Raw genomic sequence first — 25,906 nt, 5'->3', positions numbered from 1 at the left:
GCAACATGCATACAACGTCGTGGCAACGAGTGTGTTGACTGGGTAAGTTCTTTATTGAGGAGTAATTTAAACAACTTTTATGATACAGTTTGACAATGTTTCCAAATTTCAAAGCAGCTTCTTGCATGAATCATCCTAATTTTCAATGAAAAGAGTGATGTTTGTGAAACATTGGACATGATTTGAAAAGTGTTCCAGTGTAATTTAGTAATTGAATGTATTAGGTGCATCCAGAAAGTAAGTTTCCCACTCTCCCACAGGTTGCCACCTGTGCGTATTGAAACCGTCTTGCACATGTGTGACAGGCACATGCCCTGGCTAGTGTATATCCTAGAAGACGCCTCCCGAAAGTCCTCAGTAGCGTCACAGCAGTGATGAAACATGACTGCTCTTATTCCATCTCCCACCGCGTTCCAGGTTCGTTCGTTGTCAAGTTCTTGAACACACAAAACACACAACCGATGAAATTCATCGACAGCTGTGCCAGGTATATGGGCCAGACGTCATGAGCAAGCAGATGATGCATCGTTGGTGCAGGACATTTACTGATGGCCGGCAAAAATGTGCATGACGACGAGCTCTGTGGGTGGCCATCGGCCCTTATGGACGAGCTTGTGGAGCAGGTTCAGCAGCGCATGAACGTCGCATCATGATCACAGAACTCAGCAGCCATTTCCCGCAGATTTCTCAGTCCTTGTTCCACGACATTGTTCCAGAAATTGTGTGCACAGTGGGTGCTGAAACAATTGATGCCCGAACACAGAGGAAAATTCATTGGAATGGTGCTGATATTTCTGCAGCGTTACCATGATGATGACGATTTTCTCAACCAGATCATCACAGGGGATGAAATGTGGGTTCCATACAGCACTCAGAAAGCAAGCAGATGTCATGCATTGGCGTCACAGTGGATCTCCATGCAGGATGAAGTTCAAACAGACACTAACAGCGTGAAAAGTGATGTGCACGGTGTTCTGGGACAGACAAGGCATTCTGCTCATCGAGTTTCTGCCCAGAGGTGAGACTGTGAACGCTAACTGTTACTGTGAAACACTGGGGATATTGCGACGAACCATTCAGAATAAGCGACACGGTAAGCTCAGTGGCAGGGTGATCTTGCTGCATGACAATGTGAATCTGCATATGGCTAGGTGCACTGCAGCCCTTCTGGACAGGTTCGGTGTGGAAGGTGGAAGGTGTTCGATCATCCATCATACAGCTTGGATCTTGCTCCGAGTGATTACCACCTGTTCTTGCACCTGAAAAAGTTCCTGTCCGGTCAACATTTTCACATTGACGAAGAGGTTGAGATGGCTGTCACACAGTGGTTCGGCACGAAGGTGGGGGACTTTTAGGATGCAGGTATACAGAAGTTGGTCCCACACTATGAGAAGTGCCTGAATTACAGCAGGAATTATGTTTACAAGTAACTGGACAAGTGCTGTATCTGTTGCAATAAATCATTGAATGAAATAATGACCCCAGGGAAACTTACTTTCTGGATGAGCCTAATATAATAAATTAAAATTCAATTATCTCTTCTCAAACTTACAATCTGACTTGAATTCAAAACAAGAGTGATCTACTTCCTTACCTTTGACCGGGCTTTTCTCCTACGTTCATGGACATCTTCATCTCCATCTTCTTGCTGAAACCATGAAGTAAATATTAAGTGGCTGAGAACCCATGTAAGGATAGGAAAGGGGTTAGCAGGTACTCTATTAGTTGTTACCAATTTAGGCATTTGATTTCAAATAGATTATGTTCATACCATCACTTTCCCACAAATTTTTTAATTCATTGTGCCAGATTACTCTTAACTTCTATAACCTGATAAAGACCTACACACAAGCTGAACAATTTTTGAATACTGTAGCTAATAGCCTTGCTATCAAGATAGTTTCTAATAAGAACAAGTTCACCAGATTTTATTGAAGGGTGTTTATTTTAAAACCATTTTAACTTTCTGATTTTCCTTTTTACTGTATATTTCTTGTACTTCAGTAAAAATACATTTTGCTTTTGAGGGCGAATGTTTCAAGTCATCTAGCTAACTTATTTTGTCTATTATTTCATCATCATAATCAACATTATGATGATGTGAAAATGGTGTGAAATTAGTTGTTTCGGATTTTGAATTATTCAAGATGAACAACTGGATTCATATAATTAGACCAAAGTTTATGGTTAGGCTTACAAAACAACAGATTAGCAAAAGGCACACATATGGTGAAGTTTGCATATGCCTAACCCTCACATAATTTAAATGATTTTATCATTCAGTTGATTTAAATTGTGAGCCATTGCTACTTTACACTTTGTGTAATGATTAAAATAAATACCTGTTTTTCTAATTATTTCCTTCCAGGTTGCACAATAAAGACAATATACCATTCATGTTTACTCATCACATCCAGCAAATCTAATGTGTACTGGAAATTTTTAGAAAAGGTAATGGAAAAATTAGGTAGCAGTAGTTTGCAAAATTTTGTATAAATTTTCTCCTCCAGTTAGCAAATCCAAGGAAATAAACTTTATTCCTGCATTTTGAAACTCAAAATTTGTAGATTAGCTTATTTGTTTTCTACATTTTGGTACACTTCTGTTCACAAGAAGTGGCACACTCGTTTGAGTTGAAGTCCAGCTTTGTGGCTGGAAGTACAGCCAAAGTAAGTGTTCGGAAAGCAGCAGTGTTGCTTACTATCAATCAATTTAACCATATGCAGGGAATTTTGTCTCTCTCAGACTCAAAGAAAAGGCCTAATGGAAAGATTGCAGCATAAATATTAATTAAATGGAATTTCCACGTCTACAATCAAAGTAATGTAAATGTGAAATATTCCTGAAATTTATTTTAAAATGAAACTCATTTTTTATGTTTGTGACGAAAGAGTTATCACAATTCGTTAGAATGCGAGGGTCCCGTGTTCGAATTTGACTTGAGCATGGGTGTTCTTTTTGAGTCTCTCTTCATCATCGCGAGTAGCCGAAAATGGAAGAAAAGCAACACTAAATAACAAAAAGAAAGAAAGGCAAGAAGAATAAGCGAGACAGAAATAGTGCTGTTGAAATTCCTGAAAATGATACAAGAAAATGGAATTTTTGTAAAGTAAAAATTGTCGGACTTTACTTGTTTTACACGTGCACATTGGTTTCGTAATGGAGCACAAAAATAGAATTGTGGCTCTTGAAAAATTCTTATCGAATGAATGAATGTCTCCTTAGATTCCAGAATAATGACTCTTCATTTTGAAATAAATAGTTTAAAATAAAAAAATATATATGTGCCATTGGTTAATGAGATTCTTCATCACATAGCAGAATCTGCTATACTGACGGAAACTAGAAAACGTTTATAATTTATGGCTGCAAACACTAACCTCCACAAAAGCACGATTTCTCAAAGTCTTCATTAATTTTCATACACAAGCTTCACTTGTAGTTTGTCAGCAATGTGTACAACATATGAACCCTATCCGATGAAGTGTATTGCTTTCAAATTAATGTAATTAGCAAGATGCAAAATTTTGATCTCGCTTCTTGCTAATTACATTAATTTGAAAACAATATGCTTCATGAGATAGGGTTCATATGCTGTACACATTGTCTACACAAAATGTCTATATACGGGGCCCCCTTTTTATGTTGTCATTTTCGGAGGGAAATAATTAATATATCAAGCACCTGCCTTTAAAATGCATATCTATGAAATATATACTTAAATGTAATAGCATGCTAAAGTATAGGAGGTCTCCATTTTTTTTTTTTAAAAAAAAGCAATTCCAAAAAATTGTAAAATGATATACTTCAAAATTGTGGTCTAAATATGGGCTACTAGTGGCAATATCACAAAAAGCAAATAAAATGTTAAAAAAACAGTCATTTATCGCTAAAACATTATAAAATTCATATTTATGAATAATCTGTTGTTTTGAAAACCACGCGGAATGGGAAAAATCTAAATTAAGAAAGACATCCAAATATTTGTTGAAAATGTTTATCTCAACATTAGACCTCATGTCATAGCTCATATTTAGACCATCACGCTATTCAATTTATTTTTGCTCTCTGTGGTACATATTTCACAAACAAATCATGGCATTATAAATGCTCACATTTCTTTTATGTACCACTAATATCATAACCTATATACAGCAGATGACAATTCAGAAAACGCTGAGTTAAAACATACCTGCAAAAAGTTTTCGGAGGTCGCAATTCTAGAACAGCGTCCAAGGCCGAAACTAACCACCACTTTCTCTTGCGAATTGCCACCGCAACCTTTGTCCTTGACAGATAACCAGTTCCTCTGCCAGGCTGTAGCACCCGTGAGCACTGCTAACTCCAAAAACCCATATTCAAACCTTTGCCCATATTTAGACCTTCTCCTCTACAAACGAAGCTTGTGCATGAAAATTAATGAAGACTTTGGGAAATCGTGCTTTTGTGGAAGGTTAGTGTTTGCAACCCTAAATTATAAATATTCTCTAGTTTCCGTCAATATTCTGATATGTGACGACGAATCTCATTAACCAATGGCACATATTTTTTTTATTTTATTTTGAACTATTTATTTCAAAATGAAGAGTCATTATTCTGGATTCTACGGAGACATTCATTCATTCGGTAAGAACTTTTCAAGAGTCACAATCCTACTTTTGTGCTCCATTACGCAATGTGAAAGTGTAAAACAAGTAAAGCCCGACAATTTTTACTTTACAAAACATCGTGTCAACATCGTAAGGATTCTTCTTAACAGTAAACTTATTTTTTACCAGTTTTGGAAGTTAAAATACAAAATCGCACATATACAAAACATCTTTAAAGATTTGTATTACGTCTTATGTACTATTAGGTAGGAAGTTGCAGGCAAGGTTATTATTGTAAATGTGTGTGTTTGTAAAAAACACACCACCATTCGGAAATTGTTCCTTGTACATATGTATGAACTGGACTGTAAGAGTACTGCTAATTATTATACGTGCATAATATGTGTAATTAACGAATATAACAACAATGCATATTTAAAATATGGTTATTTCGCCTGGCTTAACTACCAAAGAGGTCAACGTCAAAGGACTTTAATATTTAACCTCTTTGGCAGCTAAGCCACGTAGGATAATAATAATATCAACAATATCCCTTGGAGGTTAGTTATAATATAACAATGAGAATAAAACACACACACACACACACACACACACACACACACACACACACACACACACACAGTCACACAATCAAATTTTGTATTCTGAAATTACACACATTGATAAACACAAAAGTGGCAAACAACATTGATTGCTGCTTCGAACCACTGCACAGTGCACACACAAATTCAGATTAAACAAAACCTGTCTGACAATTGTGGCACTCATGGTGGCAACCCTCCAAACCAAATTTCATGAAGTGGAATGTTTTTTGTAACGTTGGTTCAACGTTTTCACAACGTTGTTCCCTTACATACAACATTCATCATAAATGCAACATGCATACAACGTCGTGGCAACGAGTGTGTTGACTGGGTAAGTTCTTTATTGAGGAGTAATTTAAACAACTTTTATGATACAGTTTGACAATGTTTCCAAATTTCAAAGCAGCTTCTTGCATGAATCATCCTAATTTTCAATGAAAAGAGTGATGTTTGTGAAACATTGGACATGATTTGAAAAGTGTTCCAGTGTAATTTAGTAATTGAATGTATTAGGTGCATCCAGAAAGTAAGTTTCCCACTCTCCCACAGGTTGCCACCTGTGCGTATTGAAACCGTCTTGCACATGTGTGACAGGCACATGCCCTGGCTAGTGTATATCCTAGAAGACGCCTCCCGAAAGTCCTCAGTAGCGTCACAGCAGTGATGAAACATGGCTGCTCTTATTCCATCTCCCACCGCGTTCCAGGTTCGTTCGTTGTCAAGTTCTTGAACACACAAAACACACAGCCGATGAAATTCATCGACAGCTGTGCCAGGTATATGGGCCAGACGTCATGAGCAAGCAGATGATGCATCGTTGGTGCAGGACATTTACTGATGGCCGGCAAAAATGTGCATGACGACGAGCTCTGTGGGTGGCCATCGGCCCTTATGGACGAGCTTGTGGAGCAGGTTCAGCAGCGCATGAACGTCGCATCATGATCACAGAACTCAGCAGCCATTTCCCGCAGATTTCTCAGTCCTTGTTCCACGACATTGTTCCAGAAATTGTGTGCACAGTGGGTGCTGAAACAATTGATGCCCGAACACAGAGGAAAATTCATTGGAATGGTGCTGATATTTCTGCAGCGTTACCATGATGATGACGATTTTCTCAACCAGATCATCACAGGGGATGAAATGTGGGTTCCATACAGCACTCAGAAAGCAAGCAGATGTCATGCATTGGCGTCACAGTGGATCTCCATGCAGGATGAAGTTCAAACAGACACTAACAGCGTGAAAAGTGATGTGCACGGTGTTCTGGGATAGACAAGGCATTCTGCTCATCGAGTTTCTGCCCAGAGGTGAGACTGTGAACGCTATCTGTTACTGTGAAACACTGGGGATATTGCGACGAGCCATTCAGAATAAGCGACACGGTAAGCTCAGTGGCAGGGTGATCTTGCTGCATGACAATGTGAAGCTACATATGGCTAGGTGCACTGCAGCCCTTCTGGACAGGTTCGGTGTGGAAGATGGAAGGTGTTCGATCATCCATCATACAGCTTGGATCTTGCTCCGAGTGATTACCACCTGTTCTTGCACCTGAAAAAGTTCCTGTCCGGTCAACATTTTCACATTGACGAAGAGGTTGAGATGGCTGTCACACAGTGGTTCGGCACGAAGGTGGAAGACTTCTAGGATGCAGGTATACAGAAGTTGGTCCCACACTATGAGAAGTGCCTGAATTACAGCAGGAATTATGTTCACAAGTAACTGGACAAGTGCTGTATCTGTTGCAATAAATCATTGAATGAAATAATGACCCCAGGGAAACTTACTTTCTGGATGAGCCTAATATAATAAATTAAAATTCAATTATCTCTTCTCAAACTTACAATCTGACTTGAATTCAAAACAAGAGTGATCTACTTCCTTACCTTTGACCGGGCTTTTCTCCTACGTTCATGGACATCTTCATCTCCATCTTCTTGCTGAAACCATGAAGTAAATATTAAGTGGCTGAGAACCCATGTAAGGATAGGAAAGGGGTTAGCAGGTACTCTATTAGTTGTTACCAATTTAGGCATTTGATTTCAAATAGATTATGTTCATACCATCACTTTCCCACAAATTTTTTAATTCATTGTGCCAGATTACTCTTAACTTCTATAACCTGATAAAGACCTACACACAAGCTGAACAATTTTTGAATACTGTAGCTAATAGCCTTGCTATCAAGATGGTTTCTAATAAGAACAAGTTCACCAGATTTTATTGAAGGGTGTTTATTTTAAAACCATTTTAACTTTCTGATTTTCCTTTTTACTGTATATTTCTTGTACTTCAGTAAAAATACATTTTGCTTTTGAGGGCGAATGTTTCAAGTCATCTAGCTAACTTATTTTGTCTATTATTTCATCATCATATTCAACATTATGATGATGTGAAAATGGTGTGAAATTAATTGTTTCGATTTTGAATTATTCAAGATGAACAACTGGATTCATATAATTAGACCAAAGTATATGGTTAGGTTTACTAAACAACAGATTAGCAAAAGGCACACATATGGTGAAGTTTGCATATGCCTAACCCTCACATAATTTAAATGATTTTATCATTCAGTTGATTTAAATTGTGAGCCATTGCTACTTTACACTTTGTGTAATGGTTAAAATAAATACCTGTTTTTCTAATTATTTCCTTCCATGTTGCACAATAAAGACAATATACCTTTCATATTTACTCTTCACATCCAGCAAATCTAATGTGTACTGGAAATTTTTAGAAAAGGTAATGGAAAAATTAGGTAGCAGTAGTTGCAATATTTTGTATAAATTTTCTCCTCCAGTTAGCGAATCCATGGAAATAAACTTTATTCATGCATTTTGAAACTCAAAATTTGTAGATTGGCTTATTTGTCTTCTACATTTTGGTACACTTCTGTTCACAAAAAGTGGCACACTCGTTTGAGTTGAAGTCCAGCTTCGTGGCCGGAAGTACAGCCAAAGTAAGTGTTTGGAAAGCAACAGTGTTGCTTACTATCAATCAATTTAACCATATGCAGGGAATTTTGTCTCTCTCAGCCTCAAAGAAAAGGCCTAATGGAAAGATTGCAGCGTAAATATTAATTAAATGGAATGTCCACATCTACAATCAAAGTAATGTAAATGTGAAATATTCCTGAAATATATTTTAAAAAGAAACTCATTTTTGATGTGCGTGACGAAGGAGTCATCACAATTCATTAGAATGCGAGGGTCCCGGGTTCGAATTTGGCTTGAGCATGGGTGTTCTTTTTGAGTCTCTCCTCATCGTCGCGAGTAGCCGAAAATGGAAGAAAAGCAACACTAAATAACAAAAAGAAAGAAAGGCAAGAAGAATAAGCGATACAGAAAAAGTGCTGTTGAAATTCCTGAAAATGATACAAGAAAATGGAATTTTTGTAAAGTAAAAATTGTCGGACTTTACTTGTTTTACACGTGCACATTGGTTTCGTAATGGAGCACAAAAATAGAATTGTGGCTCTTGAAAAATTCTTATCGAATGAATGAATGTCTCCTTAGATTCCAGAATAATGACTCTTCATTTTGAAATAAATAGTTTAAAATAAAAAAATATATATGTGCCATTGGTTAATGAGATTCGTCATCACATTGCAGAATCTGCTATACTGACGGAAACTAGAGAACATTTATAATTTATGGCTGCAAACACTAACCTCCACAAAAGCACGATTTCTCAAAGTCTTCATTAATTTTCATACACAAGCTTCATTTGTAGTTTGTCAGCAATGTGTACAACATATGAACCCTATCCGATGAAGTGTATTGCTTTCAAATTAATGTAATTAGCAAGATGCAAAATTTTAATGTCGCTTCTTGCTAATTACATTAATTTGAAAACAATATGCTTCATGAGATAGGGTTCATATGCTGTACACATTGTCTACACAAAATGTCTATATCCCTTTGCGACCGGCGAAACACGATCGTGAGGGTAGGTATTTGAATTTTTTCCCGTTAGGAGAGATCGCTTCTCCGACTCAAACCGGAATGCAACGCCCGTGCTAGTTGTGCGCTTCATTACTCTTTTGTTTGTATGACGTTACAGCTTTGGCTGGTGAATTTGGAGGAAAGCAAAAAGCAGCAACAAGTGGATGCAATGAGTTCCAGAGTTAAGTTCCTTGTTTTTGTTGTTTGTTGTTTCCGTTTTCAAATTTAAATAGTGAATTCTTTGTCTCAAAAGTGTCAGATTTGAAATAAGATTAATAGTTTCGCTTGCTGTATTAATGTATGGTTTGTATTGTGATGTAAAAAGTAAGTCGCACAATCGTGAGGGTCAGGTCTAATTTAAGCTCGCATGCAGAATAATCTTTTGTTGTGAAGTGTTAGTTGTACTTGCTGTAGATCCTTTGCTTGAGAAGAAATGAAAATATATTTCTTTTATTTGAAGTCACTTATTGTTGTTTTTTGTGAATACATAGTTTCCATAACAATATGTAATATTATGCATAATATATATAAATATATTATATTATTCTTTCCAGCTCTGTCCAATGATGTTGTCTTGCAGCTGCTAGAGGACTCCGACATTGATGGCCTCTCAAGTGAAGGTGAAGAAGAAGCTGCAAATCGTGGAGGAACATGGGAACAAGCTTTGGAAGGTCCAGCCTTTGATAGATGCTGTGAGAAACAGGTGCAAATCAATACCGCGAGATTTCTCAAGCTATTCCATTGATGGACAGATGATCTCATTCACAGGTCGCTGCAAACTGAAACAGTTCGTAAAAAACAAACTACGGCCTGTAGGTTTAAAAAATTTCGTTGTCACCAGTTCATCAGGAATTGTCCTAGATTTTGAAATATATCAAGGAAAATCTACTCCAGTCGAGTGCCCTGAGCTAGGACTTGGTCCATCTGTTGTGTTCAGACTTGTTTCTTCCCTTCCACAAGGTAGTTTCGTTTATTTTGACAGATATTTTGTAACACTTCCATTACTGGAAAATCTTGTGGAAATAGGAATAGAAGGGACTGAATCAATAATAGCAAACAGGATTAAAGGTGTCAGGTTACATGAAGGGAAAATGCAGAGAGGTGAATCTTATGAGTATGTCAGAGGTATGACAAAATAGTAATTGTGGAATGGCAAGACAATAAGAAAGTGCTCATGGCATCAACATGTTGTGGAATTGAGCCAGTTTCGCAGGTAAAGAGATGGAGCAAAAAGAGAATAAATATATTGAAGTTACATGTCACTCCGTTGTGAAAAGGTACAATCAAAGTATGGGGGGGGGGGGTTGATGTTTGTGATCAGCAAATAGAGTACTACAGAACATGGTTCAAAACAAAGAAGTGGACCTTCAAAGTGACATTACACTTCCTTGACTTAGGCGTTGTAAATTGTTGGCAAATGTACAGGGAAGATTGTCGATTAAATAAGTTAGGAAGGAAAGACACAGATGATCTCCTTAAATTTAGGCTGCAACTATCTGAAGCCTTAATTGCAACACCGGCGAAGAGAAGAAGTCTTGAAGAATCATCAGACATGGAAGAATATGCTGTAGGTGAATGGAGCAAAATACACAAAAAGAACAGCTACATTCCATCACCGAAGCCTGTTGCTAACAAGAGATACGATGGCTATTATCATTTCCCTACTTTTGACAGCATCCCTGCGCCACGCTGTTGTCGCCTTGACAATTGCAAGAGTCGTACTAAAGTAAGATGTGTAAAATGTGATTGTTATCTTTGCCTCTCACGAGATAAAAATTGTTTTGTTGCCTTTCATGTCAAGTAGATGTCTTAATTGTAATAATGAAACAAAGTTTGAAGACTTGAAGTAAATTTTTGACAGGTAAATACGTGATCTGTTGTATTGAAAAGATTATAATGTAAATAATTGACACTTACTATACTGTATGTGGTATACCAAAAAATCTTACAAACTGTAATTAATGTAAATATATTATTTACCCTATAACTACAACCATTAATACAGGCGCGCGCGCACACACACACACACACACACACACACACACACACACACACACACACACACACACACACACACACACACACACACACACACACACACACACACACACACACACACACACACACACACACACACACACACATACATACATACATACATACATACATACATACATACATACATACATACATACATACATACATATACATAAGTAATTAAATTGTCTTTCTCTAATATAATCCCGGACTGTTCATTTTGAAAGTAATAATTATATGGTACATTATGGTAGTAAATAAGGCCTAACACTCACTATCGTGAGGGTACTTTCCCTAGAAAACTAGATGTGGCAAAAAAATTTCATTACTAATTTTGTGTTTAGATGCACCCAAACATCAATAAAATTCAATTTGTGACAAATTATTAATCAGAAATCTCTCTTCGGTCGGAAAGGGATATACGGGGCCCCCTTTTTATGTTGTCATTTTCGGAGGGAAATAATTAATATATCAAGCACCTGCTTTTAAAATGCATATCTATGAAATATATACTTAAATGTAATAGCATGCTAAAGTATAGGAGGTCTCCATTATTTTTTTTTTAAAAAAAAAGCAATTTCCAAAAAATTGTAAAATGATATATTTCAAAATTGTGGTCTAAATATGGGCTACTAGTGGCAATATCACAAAAAGCAAATAAAATGTTAAAAAAACAGTCATTTATCGCTAAAACATTATAAAATTCATATTTATGAATAATCTGTTGTTTTGAAAACCACGCGGAATGGGAAAAATCTAAATTAAGAAAGACATCCAAATATTTGTTGAAAATGTTTATCTCAACATTAGACCTCATGTCATAGCTCATATTTAGACCATCACGCTATTCAATTTATTTTTGCTCTCTGTGGTACATATTTCACAAACATATCATGGCATTATAAATGCTCACATTTCTTTTATGTACCGCTAATATCATAACCTATATACAGCAGATGACAATTCAGAAAACGCTGAGTTAAAACATACCTGCAAAAAGTTTTCGGAGGTCGCCATTCTAGAACAGCATCCAAGGCCGAAACTAACCACCACTTTCTCTTGCGAATTGCCACCGCAACCTTTGTCCTTGACAGATAACCAGTTCCTCTGCCAGGCTGTAGCACCCGTGAGCACTGCTAACTCCAAAAACCCATATTCAAACCTTTGCCCATATTTAGACCTTCTCCTCTACAAACGAAGCTTGTGCATGAAAATTAATGAAGACTTTGGGAAATCGTGCTTTTGTGGAAGGTTAGTGTTTGCAACCCTAAATTATAAATATTCTCTAGTTTCCGTCAATATTCTGATATGTGACGACAAATCTCATTAACCAATGGCACATATTTTTTTTATTTTATTTTAAACTATTTATTTCAAAATGAAGAGTCATTATTCTGGATTCTACGGAGACATTCATTCATTCGGTAAGAATTTTTCAAGAGTCACAATTCTACTTTTGTGCTCCATTATGCAATGTGAAAGTGTAAAACAAGTAAAGCCCGACAATTTTTACTTTACAAAAATTCCATTTACTATTAATGTTAAATGAGAGGACACACATTGACGTATTTTTAATAGCCTGGATGACAGATGTGGAGGGGGGGGGGGTTACCTCATCTCATGTGCCCCGCTGGCTGTGACATAAACTCTTCTTCCTTTAGGATTTCTATTCTTATTCCCATCACATATTCAGTGCCAACTTTGCGATTCTGTTTGCCAAAGTGTATGGGGAAGGAGTTTATTTATTCTTCAAGCCTTCTCCTGGACTAGGATAACATTATTTCCGAAATATTTTTTCTTGTATCATTTTCAGGGATTGCAGCAGCACTATTTCTGTCTCGCTTATTCTTCTTGTATTTTTCCTTTTTGTTATTTAGTGTTGCTTTTCTTCCATTTTTGGCTACTCACGACAATGAAGAGAGACTCAAAAAGAACACCCATGCTCAAGCCAAATTTGAACCCGGGACCCTCGCATTCTAACGAATTGTGATAACTCCTTCGTCACAAACATCAAAAATGAGTTTCTTTTTAAAATATATTTCAGGAATATTTCACATTTACATTACTTTGATTGTAGACGTGGAAATTCCATTTAATTAATATTTACGCTGCAATCTTTCCATTAGGCCTTTTCTTTGAGTCTGAGAGAGACAAAATTCCCTGCATATGGATAAATTGATTGATAGTAAGCAACACTGCTGCTTTCCGAACACATACTTTGGCTGTACTTCCGGCCACGAAGCTGGACTTCAACTCAAACGAGTGTGACACTTTTTGTAAACAGAAGTATACCAGAGATTTTAAACACCTTGGATTAAAGAAAAATAACAGACCGAATTTTACATTTGACAAGATACTGTATCATCTTCAACAAGTTAAACACAGAATATGTAAGTACAAACTAATGTTCTTATAATCTACTTGCTGGCTTGTATGTGCATACATGAAATTACAACCATACAGCAGAAGCATTCTCAATTAGCACTTAGTTTATACATACATCTCACAGAATATTTCACACAGAATCCTTGTAAATGAATTTTTTATTTGGAAGCATACAACTTACCTCCTTCGTTTTCTGGAATTTGCTCTTCACATAACTAACACAAGTTGCTGGAATTGCTATCTAGAATAAAGATGAAAAACATACATATTCACATGCTTCTCAGAAACAAGCATCTTTGTTTAATCTTGCTATGAGTCATCCCATGCAATTCGACAAAGGAGCTTCCACAGATCTCTGATATTTACATTAAAATAGGATGAAGCTAGTTCAAACCCAGGCTTCAATCACTTGGGTCCTCCAATAAACTTATCCCGAAGTTACGGTATATCTTTTAGGATAAATCTGTGCTACAAAATTTACACACAACATGCAAAGTATAGTAACTTGAGGAAATGAGACTACAATAAAGCAATTATTAGTTATTAATTTCCATTGATGACTGCTTTTCTGCAGATAGAAAATCCTTAAATTACTATTACAAAATGGACATTGTGGTAACATGGAATATCTGTGCAACAGAAATTTCATCCATATCATCAGGTCTAATTTATTTCATAAGAAATATGTAAATTTATTGCATATTAAAGGTGTCCTTTCTGAATTGGAAAATGAAATAGTGCAAAAGAACAGGATGCTTGCACAAGATTGAATCATACTTGTAAAGTAACCTTTATTAACGCAACCCAAGCTAAACCAAGGTTCTTATATCTTTTATCTGCATTATCTTCACAATGCTCATAATGCACAAAAATTAGAAATGAATCTATGTGGAATTTTTGTCAACTGATGAAGTAGCAATAAAAAATATATTAATAATCAATATTCTATTGATCTGATATCAAATCTCAGATGTCCCACGAAGAAGCTGAATGGTTCATTCAGCTGTTTAATGAATATATATAATCAGGTAAGTGCAGTGAGTTTTGCAATGGAAGACAAACTGTGTATTTTGACACACTTACAGGCCACATGCATTTTTAAGTTCATAAATATAACAAAATTTTCCACTAAATTAGAGGCTTTGTAGCAATATTAGATTGGTAATAATTATAAGCAATTTTAAGCTCTCCCACTACTAAGAAAATAACTGAAACCAACCAATTTTCATAAATTACAAGTGCAGTCAAAGTTTCAATCCTAGGAACTAGGGTCTTTCTCAAGGATAAAATCATTTGAAAAGAAAAAGTAAGAAGGAAAGGGGAGGGAACAAGTAATATATGGTATGGTGTAGCAACCACTCTTCTCATCATCACATACAGCTGTATTTCTATGTCATCTTTTATCCTTTAATTTGTGTTTTAACTGCTATACAATGCTGAGGATGGCTGGATTGTTGATGCACATACTAAGCTAACAAAAATAAAGGAATTTGTAAATAATCTTGCTGCCTGCACATATTTTTACAACTCTGTCCTGTAGCTAGCTGAATTCTGAACTATTATTGTCTCCTACTACCCTTTTCATTTAAATGGAAGACATTACAACATAATACAAAAGACTCTACATCCTAGTACCAGGTACAGTGGGATGCACAAGTATTGCCCAACAATTTGTCCACAACTATTTTCATTAATTTTTCTCCTCCATTCTACGGGTTTTAAGCGATATATACTTGTGTCCTCTGGTACAGAGGTTGTCAGCTGCTTGTTTGGTGTTTTCTCCCAATTCCTGAAGCTCTCATTGGGAAAAACAGAGATAAAAGAATATGGGAATGGAAAATTTGCTTAGTAATACTTATTCATCCCACTGTACAGTCTAGCTTTAGGAAATGCATTTAAACTTGAATAACAATAACACAAAACTCAGTATGATAGCCTAAACATGGGAGAAATGCAATAATTTTTTACAGAGTGACCACAAACAAAAGAACTTTCATCCAGAAGCTTTCCCACATCTTCCCCTTCATCCATTTAGGTTAGGATTTATAGGGGAAAATTTCATTGGGAAAAAGGAAGGAGAAAGGTGCTAAAATAAGACCCAAAAAGTGGCAAAAAAGGTGCTGATTGGGGCAAAAAAAAGGTGCTGATAATTATACTACTTATTAAAACTGTCCCTCCTATTTTATTAGTCTAAGCTATTCACTCGAAGCTGTGTACACATCACACACATAGGTTGTGTTACACTTATTCACCAGAGTCGGGGAAAAACACAAAGCTGTTGTCATGGACGTCCGCAGGATTTTTTCCAGTGGGGGCAAAGGATACATATTTTCCTCCAAAATAGTGATGCCCCCTCAAAAACACTGTTTCAGTCTGAAATTATCATGTATATACATTAACATAAATTACTGTGATTGAAATGAAATTATGTGTGAATTGTAACATTTTAGGTACACATTCATTTTCCAGGGGGGCGTGGCCCCCTTGCCCCCCTTCCAGACGCCCATGGCTGTTGTACCTTACAACATTAAGCATTTCTAAATTTTTAAAAGTGAGTTCGTTTCTTTTCGTAGATAAAATATCTTTATGTAAGCTGAAGCTTCTCTCTACATCCACAGAAACAAGTGGGGCAAACCCCAAGGCTTCAATTGGTTAAATGCAGAAAGCATGTAGGGAGCCTGGTCAGTAACTACAACAACAACTGTTTCGAACTGAATTCCACCGGGCCACAGTTCTTGACAGAAATCCACAAATGACTGCATCACTGTACTGGCATTGGTTTTCTGCAACTCATACATGTTTAGTAACATGGGCTTAACTTCCTCACCTGTCAGAGGAAAAACCAAAATGTTCGAAACATATCGTTGCATTGAGTCTGTCGTCTTATCCAGAATGACACCTATATCGCAATCTGACACTTTCACCTTAATTTTACGAACAGTTTCTTCATACACAGGTTCAATATAGTTTTCCTTAACGTACTCTCAGCGGACACTGACAACCGTGTGTACTTTTCAAGGAACCCTTTCAAGGCCGAATGGTTCACCTTGTTGAGTGGAATCCCTGCCTGTGTAAAAGATGCACACAAGTCAACATTAAATTCCTTTAAATTTTGGTTTTTGGAAGAACACTGCTCAAATGCATTGCGTAAGAGAGGCTGCCGAGATTTACTTCCTTGCAGATTCTTGTTCCTTTGATGCTTAGAGCTGGAAATATGTTGCTGGATGCGATCTCTCTGGTGTTTTTCATCTAATGTGATTCCCGTATCACAAACCGTGCATCGAATAACAGTTCCATCACTTTCTACGAACTCGTGCTTAAATTCTTCTTGCGGCATGGTAAAGTACATGCACTAAGAGGATCTATCAGAGTGAAAAAGCAGGTAAGGAATTTACATCCACAAACAATATCTGTCCCCTGCGCACACATGAAGCGTGAAACCCACCACTTCAGAAACACATTGTTGCTTCACTGCTTCCAAGACCAAACTGCGTTTCCTTCTTCCTTCTATCTTAAAAAAAATAACAGCGATCTGGTGCATATCAGTAGCGGTCTTTCCATTGTTGATTTCAAATAGACAACAATCAAGCACAGTTTAAATACATTCAATTTCAGTTAACAACCTGAAAACATCTTAAAGAGAAGTGTCGCGAAAAAAGAAAAGAAAAATTCAATGATTTGCTGAGGAAATATATTTAACAACACCAGTAAAAGGACACAAAAAGGGGGGGAAAGCGATTACGAACACGAAAAAGGGGGAAAATAGATAAATGTCCCAGAAAAGAGAGGGAAGGGGAAAGGTTATCAAAAAAGGGGAAAAAAGGTGCTGGAAAGTTAGCTCCATTCTAACGTTGAGGCAACATTTCACTCACTGAGTCCTTCCAGAGAGGTCTCACTTTCACTACGAAAAAAAAGTTCGCACCTAAAAATCCTAACTCTGGTCATAAGGAAGCCTGCTCCACTCTACCCCTCCCCTCATCGTGTGAGTATGATGTACAAGAGAGAGAGAAATCTGTAGAGGTCCTTTTGCCTGTGGTCCAACTATAGAGAGAAGATTGAAAGTAATTAAATAACTTACCACTTTCTTCAACAAATTGGAACAGTTATCAACCAATCCACCATCTTTCTGTAAATAATAAGACACAAATATAACAAGGCACACATTACAAATGAAAAGAATGTCTTTTAACCCTATGTTGGTTGAGGGGTGAGCGTGAGACTCACTGATTTCCTTTCAATTGTAAATCAAATTTAAATTCACTTGCATCACTCATTTTTTTTATTGGCTGCTTGCTCAATTGTCTGGAGTAGAATCAATGTGCTGCTACAGTTAGACATGGCCTCCAGTTGCTATCAGGAAGTTAGTCTGTAACATCATAAAAGTGAGCATGATACTCACCCACATTATCAATTTTTCACATGCATTATTCTACTGAGTGAAGTGCATGCTATATTTTGTCTTGTTTTTACTCCTTGTTAGTATGAGCTAAGGTTTCAGAATGGAAGAAGAATCTACAGTTAAGCATAATTGTAGATATTTAAGTTAAGTTTATACCATTGTTATAACTAACATTAATCAAAGTAAAAATTAATGTCTGATGAGGGGAAATGTTCTCCTGAAATGTTACATCAAAGATTTGTGTTTAAATGCTTGCAACAAACAAACTACAAGAGGAATAATAAAGCAGTGGTTGTTAGAAGCAGCAGTGATCAGAGGCGTCACCTGAAGGGGGTTCACGGACCACACGAACACCCAACTGAAAACGAAAAACCTCAATTTGTTTTCTTCTCTGCTATATAAAACACTACATTTCAAGATACTTATTTTACAAAGCAGCCTTTTTCATTCCTAAAATCTTCACAATGCTTCAATTACCAATTTCGTCAGACAGTTGACCAGAAAATCTCAGCAGGTTAGGCAGGAAGAGCCCGGGACACAACTGGCGCTATGAACTCCCTCTGCTGTATTCATCCTGTGTTATTCCTGCTCCACCAAAGAAGCAGAGAAACCAAGGGAAAAAGCTGGAAATCTGAGCACGTGCTCCTTCCAAAAGAAACTGTCAGCAGATGGTGCAGATAGCAGCGGAGGCACGATTTTCTTTGCTTTTCCCAAGTATTTTATTTTTTCCTTCCTTTAGCTTTTGTATTGGAGAAAAGTAAGCAGTATTTAAGAAATAATGCAAGCACTGTTTGCATTGTTATAGTAAATCCTAAGATCTTTGATGCTTTGCCTAATATCTTTCCTTTCCAATCCATTTCACCAAAAATTAAGACCGCAAACTTCCTCAACAACTCCATTGCAAAACGTTGTCGCACACCCAAAGTCTTGCAGTTGCATGGCGAAGGTTTTGTTTTCAAACACTATAATGAGCAGATTTACACTTGCATCAACATTTTAAAATCATTCATTTTAAGTATCGCAAATTGCAATTCGCATCATGAAGTTTGAGCTTTGCCAGAGACTAACCAATGAAATATAGGACAGCTGTTGGGAAATTACAAATTGCTATTGAAATTGGAAATAATAATAATAATAATAATTCGTCTGTATCATCGTTAGTGGAAATGGTGGCTGGGTTAATTCTTAGGAATAGGTAATATAATTTTCAACACTAAATAAGGAGAGAAGAAGCCATTTCAATAATTCAAACTGTTTACCTTAGTAATTTTTCCTAGTTTTTGAGGGTATTGAAGGGCGAGGGGGTTGTTAAGCAGAAACGATAAATTGAAACAATGGTGGCGGATTAGGGGAGGGGGGCACTTTTATCCCTGCACTATGCTAAACCTTATATACAGAGGGAAATATACTGTCTTTGTCTTTTGCAGTCCAGAATTACGAGCATGAAGGTATCTTCCACAGCTGCTCATCTCTCTTTCGCTGTGTGATGCCAAGAGTTATTTCTGGCTGTCATTGATGAACCCCCAGATGTGAGGTCAGGACTTCTTGGAAGCCAGGCTATGGGAGCTGAGTAATTTTAGAACCTCTTCCAATCCACTGACCAGGATAGGTCTTATTCAGGTAATGACACCCTTGCAATGTAAGGTGTGACAGAACATGGCACAGAATTCGGCTGTGCTGCAAAAATGACTGCCTCCATAACAATGTTCCAGACTCGTGAACCATCAGGTATGTATCCATATCAACCATAAACATTGTAGTGTCGAAAATAAAGAGGAGTACGCCCACTTGGTGACCACTCCATACATGTTTTTTTTAAAAAAATGTTATCTTGAAAAAACTAAGATGTTTATTAAAGTACCCAAACATTTCAGCTAAAGGAACATTTGCTGTCTTGATTATGCTACTTTTAAGCAAATTAGAATCATTAGTAATTTTTAAAATATAATCTTGCCCTTACAAAGCAGAAATTACTTGTTTCTTATCTCATTAATAGTGATAAGAACAATCTAGAAATTAGAAAAAGGATGTTTAATGTAAGTTATAAAGAGAGGTTCTTATTATTATTATGTAAGATGTATTATATTAAATTAAATAATAATTAGAAATTATTAAGTGGAAAAATTATTGATGTTTAGTCATACTATCAGTCAATTCTTGCTGTCAACTGATCAGTCACATTCCTAATTTGTAATGAATTTTAATATGTGACAAAACCAGGTCATCAGTTATCTCAACAAGCTGAACAATGGAAAGAAATGCCAGAATTCCAGGTTAAAATATTGGTCACAACTAACAATTCCCACCAACATTCATTGAGTTGTTTTGCCACTACCAGTTGATGTTAACTATCAACCAATTTTAATCAGTTCCATTGCTACTTTTCAGAGCCACAGAACTTGAAAATTAATGAAGCCAAAAATGTAAAATACATTACCAATTACAATTAACAAAGTAACACAGAAATTTACCCCTGAAGAACAATTGCAACCTAAATGGCCTCCAACATTTTTTTTTTGGTGGTGGTGGCGGTGGTGGTGGTCATCATCATATTCATCCTACAAAAGACAGTATTATATTAATTATATTGATTTCATCAATTAGGAGCATACTCACTTCAGTCTAGAAACGAATCATGAATCTATTTTAATGAATAGTTAGATATTTGTACCTGCCCGTTCAGGGCTGTCTCTACCATCAACTAGTACTAATAGTACATCCCTATTTAAGATCCCCGCGTCCAGAGGAACGCTACGTGGTTTGAGATGCGTGGGTTTTTCATCCATTTTTATGGAAATGTGATGAAAAATTAGAGCAACGTGGTTCTTTTGGAAATGAAAACGTCATGCCTTGTTTTCCTAAACAGACATGAAAATTGAAAGGGTAGGCTGCGGAATTTTTCATTTATTTCACTCTGAAATAAATGAAAATTGAAATTCATTAATATCATGTTAGACTTCTTTCTTCGCCGAGTTTTTTTCCTAATTGGGGGTTAATTTTTTTAAATAAGGTACGTCACCATTGTTAGTAATGCCTTAGGTCATTTACTGAGTTGGAGGACGAGCTTGATACCACATTGGATAGGCTCATCATTCTCGCCAATAATACTGTTGGTCCGTCTTTTGATGTGGAGGGCCTACCTTGTGCCTCATCCACCCCAATCAGAAGTCCTCCATTAACTAGAAGTCGCGCATGCACGCAGGCTCACTTTCAAATTGATAATCGTCCCACAGTTCTTGTGGACCCACCCACCATGGCTCAACTACCTTTTGTTCATCCCTTCCTGTTCGAGAGCATTCAGTTTCAGGGTGCCTCGGGGGAGGATGTTACTAAATTCATAGATCGTTTCGAAAGTGCGGCGATTCTGAACAATTGGGACGAGACGAAAAAACGGCAATTATTCCCGGCGTTGTTATGTGGGCCAGCCCTCCGCTGGTTTAATGCAATTAGCCAGCAACCAGGCGTCAATTTAGTCAGCTATGAGGACGTCAAGAAAAAACTTATTGAAGAATTCACAGGCTCCCTTGATCAGCTGCAGATCGAGGAGCAGATCAGATATCAGTTCCACAGGGACGATGAACCGGTATCCTCTTATGTTAGGGACAAGCAGACCCTCTTGTTTAAGATGGACCCTAACATGGCTGTGAATAAGCAGCTTAAATACATAAACGCAGGTCTTCAACCGGAATTTATCAGGGAGATATACAAAAAACAATACAATTCAGTACCGGAGGTTTTGAAAGACCTCAAGGAATATGAAAAAGCAAAGTTCCTTATGCGCCGTAGAACGGTGCAAGAGCTCTTGCATTCGGCTCAAAAGGAAACTCTTTTTCCGTCTCCTGCTGAGTTGCGCATTCCTCACCAGAACCCCGTAGTTGGCACTACGGCAGTTGCTCCGGAATCAGCACCTCGGGCTAATCAAGACATGACTAATCAGTTTCAAGCCTTGCAAGCTGAATTGGACCTTGTCAAAAGACAACAAACGTCTCTCCCAACTTCAGAATCGTCCGCTGTAGAAGCTTTGGCTAAGCAGGTTAGCAACCTAGCGTTAAAAGTCGAGGAAGTTATACAGTCACACGATCACGAAAATTTTCAAACTGTAGACGAAAATTTTCAAACTGTAGGCCAAAATTATCAAAGGGGTAATTTTAATCACAATCGTGGTTCAAACAACAGACGAGGCTTTCAGGGCAGGGGAAGTAGAGGCTACCGTTCAAACAACGGCCGGTTTCAGAATCGTTCCAATTTTCAGCGTGGCCGGGGGCGAGGTTCACCAGCCCCCCGCGGTCGTCCCGATCAAGGTGACCAGCGTGGCCAACAACTTTGTTATAAATGTGGTTTTCCTAATCACCACCAAGAATTTTGTCTTCAAAATCCAGAAGATTTAAACGCCAATTAACCGCAAGTAATGGAGACATACCTGCGGGCAGTAAAAAGATTTTAGTCTCTACTTTCCCGTCTGAAGATCTCATTTATGTACATGCCAATGTAAATGGGGAACGTCAAAGGTTTATTGTCGATTGTGGGAGCCAAATAAGTGTAACAAGTGATAAGGGTATTCCTGCCCATGCTAGGAGGTTTAAAATCAAAACTCTAGTTAAAGGTGTCACGAATAATTGTTTAACAATTAAAGAAATTGTACTTTTAGATTTTTCTCTAAATGGCTTTACATTTAGGCACCCCTTCAGGGTGATACAAGATTTTGGTCATAATACCGTCCTTGGTAATGATTTTCTCAAAGCCCAAAATGCAACTTTAGATTTTGAAAGCAATAAATTGACTTTGAGCAGATTTGGCACTCCCCCACGCAACCGCATTCGGTTTGAATCGAAGAAAGGTTTTGATGTTTCCGTTAAATTGGCAGGTTTGCTGGTACATACTGTTGAACCTGAATATGTGGCCTCTAAACGAATTGTTGTGAAACCAAGATCACATTTGTGCATCCCTTTAAAATTAGTCAATACAGCAAATCAAAATTTAACTTTACTTGAGCCGGATGCAAATTTTCAGGCTAAATCTGGCATAATGGTACCAAGGTCGATACTCAACCCTGCCACACAACTTGTTTGGGTATCCAACCCTTTGAATTATAGAATTGTATTTCGCAAAGGTACTCGAATCGGTGGCGCAGAATCTTGTGAGTTGGCAACGGTGGACAGGAAAATAGTTCTGTAACAGTTAATTTAACAAAGGAAGAATCAGAAAACGACGATATCCCACAAGTGGATATATCCAAATTTGACATTAATCCTCAATTGGAGGAACATGAGAAAAATCAACTTTTAGAGCTTTTGTTAAAATACAAAAATGTTTTCAGTTGGTCCGAGAATGACATGGGCCTTGCCACCAATTACAAACACAGGATAAAGCTTTCTGATCCTACTCCGTTCCATAAGCAGCAATATCCGATCCCGGTACATTTGCGAACAGAGATAAAGAAACAAATTGAGACTTTGAAAAAACAGGGAATAATCCGGGATTGTACAAGTCCTTATAACTCACCAGTTATTCTTGTGAAAAAGCGTGACGGAAGTTACCGTTTTATTCAAGACGGTCGCTTTTTAAATAAACCCTCTGTGTTCGATGCGATGGCCATGACTTCCATTCAGTCTATCTTGCACGATATGGGGGGAAAGCAGTACTATTCTAGTTCCGATTTACGTTCAGGATTCTTTCAGATACCATTAACAGAAGACAGTAAACAGTACACAGCCTTCTCTATTCCCAACCTAGGTCATTTTGAATTTAATGTTTTAAGTCAGGGTCATATTACTTCTCCAGCAGTGATGAATCGAACACTTCAATTGGCATGTAGCGGAATGCAAAGTGATAACTTCGCCTTTTATATGGTTGATCTATTTACCTGGGGCCATACCTTTAATGAAATGTTGACAACACTGGAAAAATTGTTTCAGTGTCTACAAAACGCTGGCTTGAAAATTTCTCCACACAAATGTAAATTTGGTTATTTTGAGATACTCGCCCTTGGACATTTGGTGCGGCGTTATGGCCTACGCTTGAGTGACCGTATTATTTCTTCCATTAAGACTTACCGCACCCCCTCCACCACAAAACAAGTTAAACGATTTTTAGGTTTATGTTCATATGTCCGTAGATACGTCCCATCCTTTTCTGAGAAGGCCCAACCTCTCCAGTCCCTTTTGGGCAAAGGCAAAAAATTTGTATGGGGGGAGGACCAAGAAACAGATTTTACAAACTTAAAACACACTTTAATAACTGCCCCAGTTTTGCTACTCTATGACCCTGCTAAAGAAACACGCGTCTACTGTGATGTAAGTCTGAAAGGCCTTGGTGCTATTTTAACACAGCCAAATGCAAATAATGATTTCCTTCCTGTAGCATATGCAAGTCGAACACTCAAAAAAGGGGAAGAAAAATTGTCCATCATGGAACTAGAACTATCAGCGGTTCTGAATGCCCTCAAACCCTTTAGGTTTTATTTAATTGGGAAACATTTCGAAATTGTAACAGATAATAAAGCAGTCAGTTATTTGCGTACCACCCGTAATTTGAGTTCGAAGCTTTCGAGGTGGAGTGCAGAGCTTGATTCATACGATTTCACGGTCGTTCATTGTAAATCTACACAAAATATTTCCGACGCTATTAGCAGGGAATCAACCAACCCCGGACGACGAATCGCCAGAATTGGGCGAACCTCGTATATTTCTCCTCCAGGATGAATCAATAGATGTGGGAAAACACCAGCGCGACGACTCATTTTTTTTCAGAAATCATAAAAGTTTTGGAGGGGGCAGATGACGCCCAACCCCCCTTCGAAAGACAGGCTTTTTATTATGTGCTGGAAAATGGTCTTTTATACAGGAACCATAAGATGGGTGGGGGAAGTAAGAAATTACTTTGTATACCTAAGTCCTTACGTCATACTGTAGTTGAACAATTACATTCTCACCAGTGTGGTGGTGGTCATTTAAGGTTTACTAAAACATATTACAATGCGCTCAATCGCATATATTTTCCCTATATGAAACGTTTTATACAGGACAAATGTCGCCAGTGCCTATCTTGTCAAACAAACCAAGTTGCCACAAGGTGAACTCCAGACCTTTCCAAGCTGTCGCCCTTTTGAACGCCTAGCTATAGATTTCGCGGGACCGTTCCCTCCCAGTGGCCCAAATAAATGTAAATATATTTTATCATGCATGGACTTTGGTACCCGATATATGATTGCTGATCCTGTGGTCGATACCACTGCTCAAACGGCAGCTAACTTTCTCTACGAGCACATAATATTAAGATTTGGTTGTCCGAAAACTCTCAACAGTGATAGGGGTGGTTCATTTAATTCCTCTGTATTTAAAGAGCTTAGTGCTAAACTCGGTATTCAGTTAAAATTTGTTACTGCGTATCACCATAATACTTCCGGTTTAGAGGAACGAGGTATCGGTATTTTGCAAAGTATAATTAAGCATTTTGTAACCCCGAAACATGATGACTGGATTACCTATCTACAACCAGCTGTGTTTACGTATAATGTTACACGCGGCGACTCCAGTCGTTTTAGTCCGTTTTACCTCATGCATCGGTTCGAAGCCCGTCTGCCCTGGGAAAGTATGCTTCACGCAGATCCTTGCGAAAATAGTGCGAACACAGACAAACTTGAGAGGCTAAACAAGGCACGAGACGCGGCTCAAGAAAATTTACGTAAACGATTTGAGTCCCAAAAGAAGTATTATGACAGACGTCATCAAGCAACAAGTTACGCTCCTGGTGAATTGGTATTATTATATAACCCCACTCAGAAGGCAAAAACGGCTAAGTGGTTTTCAGGTGTTTATTTTGGGCCCGTGGTAATAGTAAGAAAGGAAAATAGCAATGCCTATTTAGTGGAATATGAAAATAAGCGCGGCAAGATTGTGTCCGATTTAGTGGCTGTGCAAAGGTTAAAACGCTATCACCGCCCTTCAGGGG

General features: G+C 37.6%; 1 protein-coding gene across 10 annotated transcripts in view; it reads right to left on the bottom strand.

Moving 5' to 3' along the window:
• The window catches only part of LOC145988239 (uncharacterized), a 93,663-nt gene that overhangs the window by 42,586 nt on the left and 25,171 nt on the right, over window positions 1–25,906 (bottom strand). For 8 of the 10 annotated variants that reach the window (XM_083123091.1, XM_083123093.1, XM_083123092.1 and 5 more), the window contains 5 exons: window positions 20,428–20,514; window positions 17,636–17,683; window positions 13,739–13,798; window positions 7,078–7,131; window positions 1,595–1,648 (listed from right to left, as the gene is read on the bottom strand). In XM_083123091.1, the coding sequence (XP_082979217.1) occupies window positions 1,595–1,648; window positions 7,078–7,131; window positions 13,739–13,798; window positions 17,636–17,683; window positions 20,428–20,514 (303 nt within the window). The remainder of the gene's footprint in view (window positions 1–1,594; window positions 1,649–7,077; window positions 7,132–13,738; window positions 13,799–17,635; window positions 17,684–20,427; window positions 20,515–25,906) is intronic. The other 2 variants (XM_083123094.1, XM_083123096.1) reach the window with 2 other exon arrangements.

The sequence above is a fragment of the Lepisma saccharinum genome, chromosome 5, assembly GCF_977018435.1.
Source record: "Lepisma saccharinum chromosome 5, izLepSacc3.1, whole genome shotgun sequence".
Lineage (NCBI taxonomy): Eukaryota > Metazoa > Arthropoda > Insecta > Zygentoma > Lepismatidae > Lepisma > Lepisma saccharinum.
Note: the sequence above shows the minus strand (reverse complement) of the source record. Positions and strands in the feature narration are given on the sequence as shown.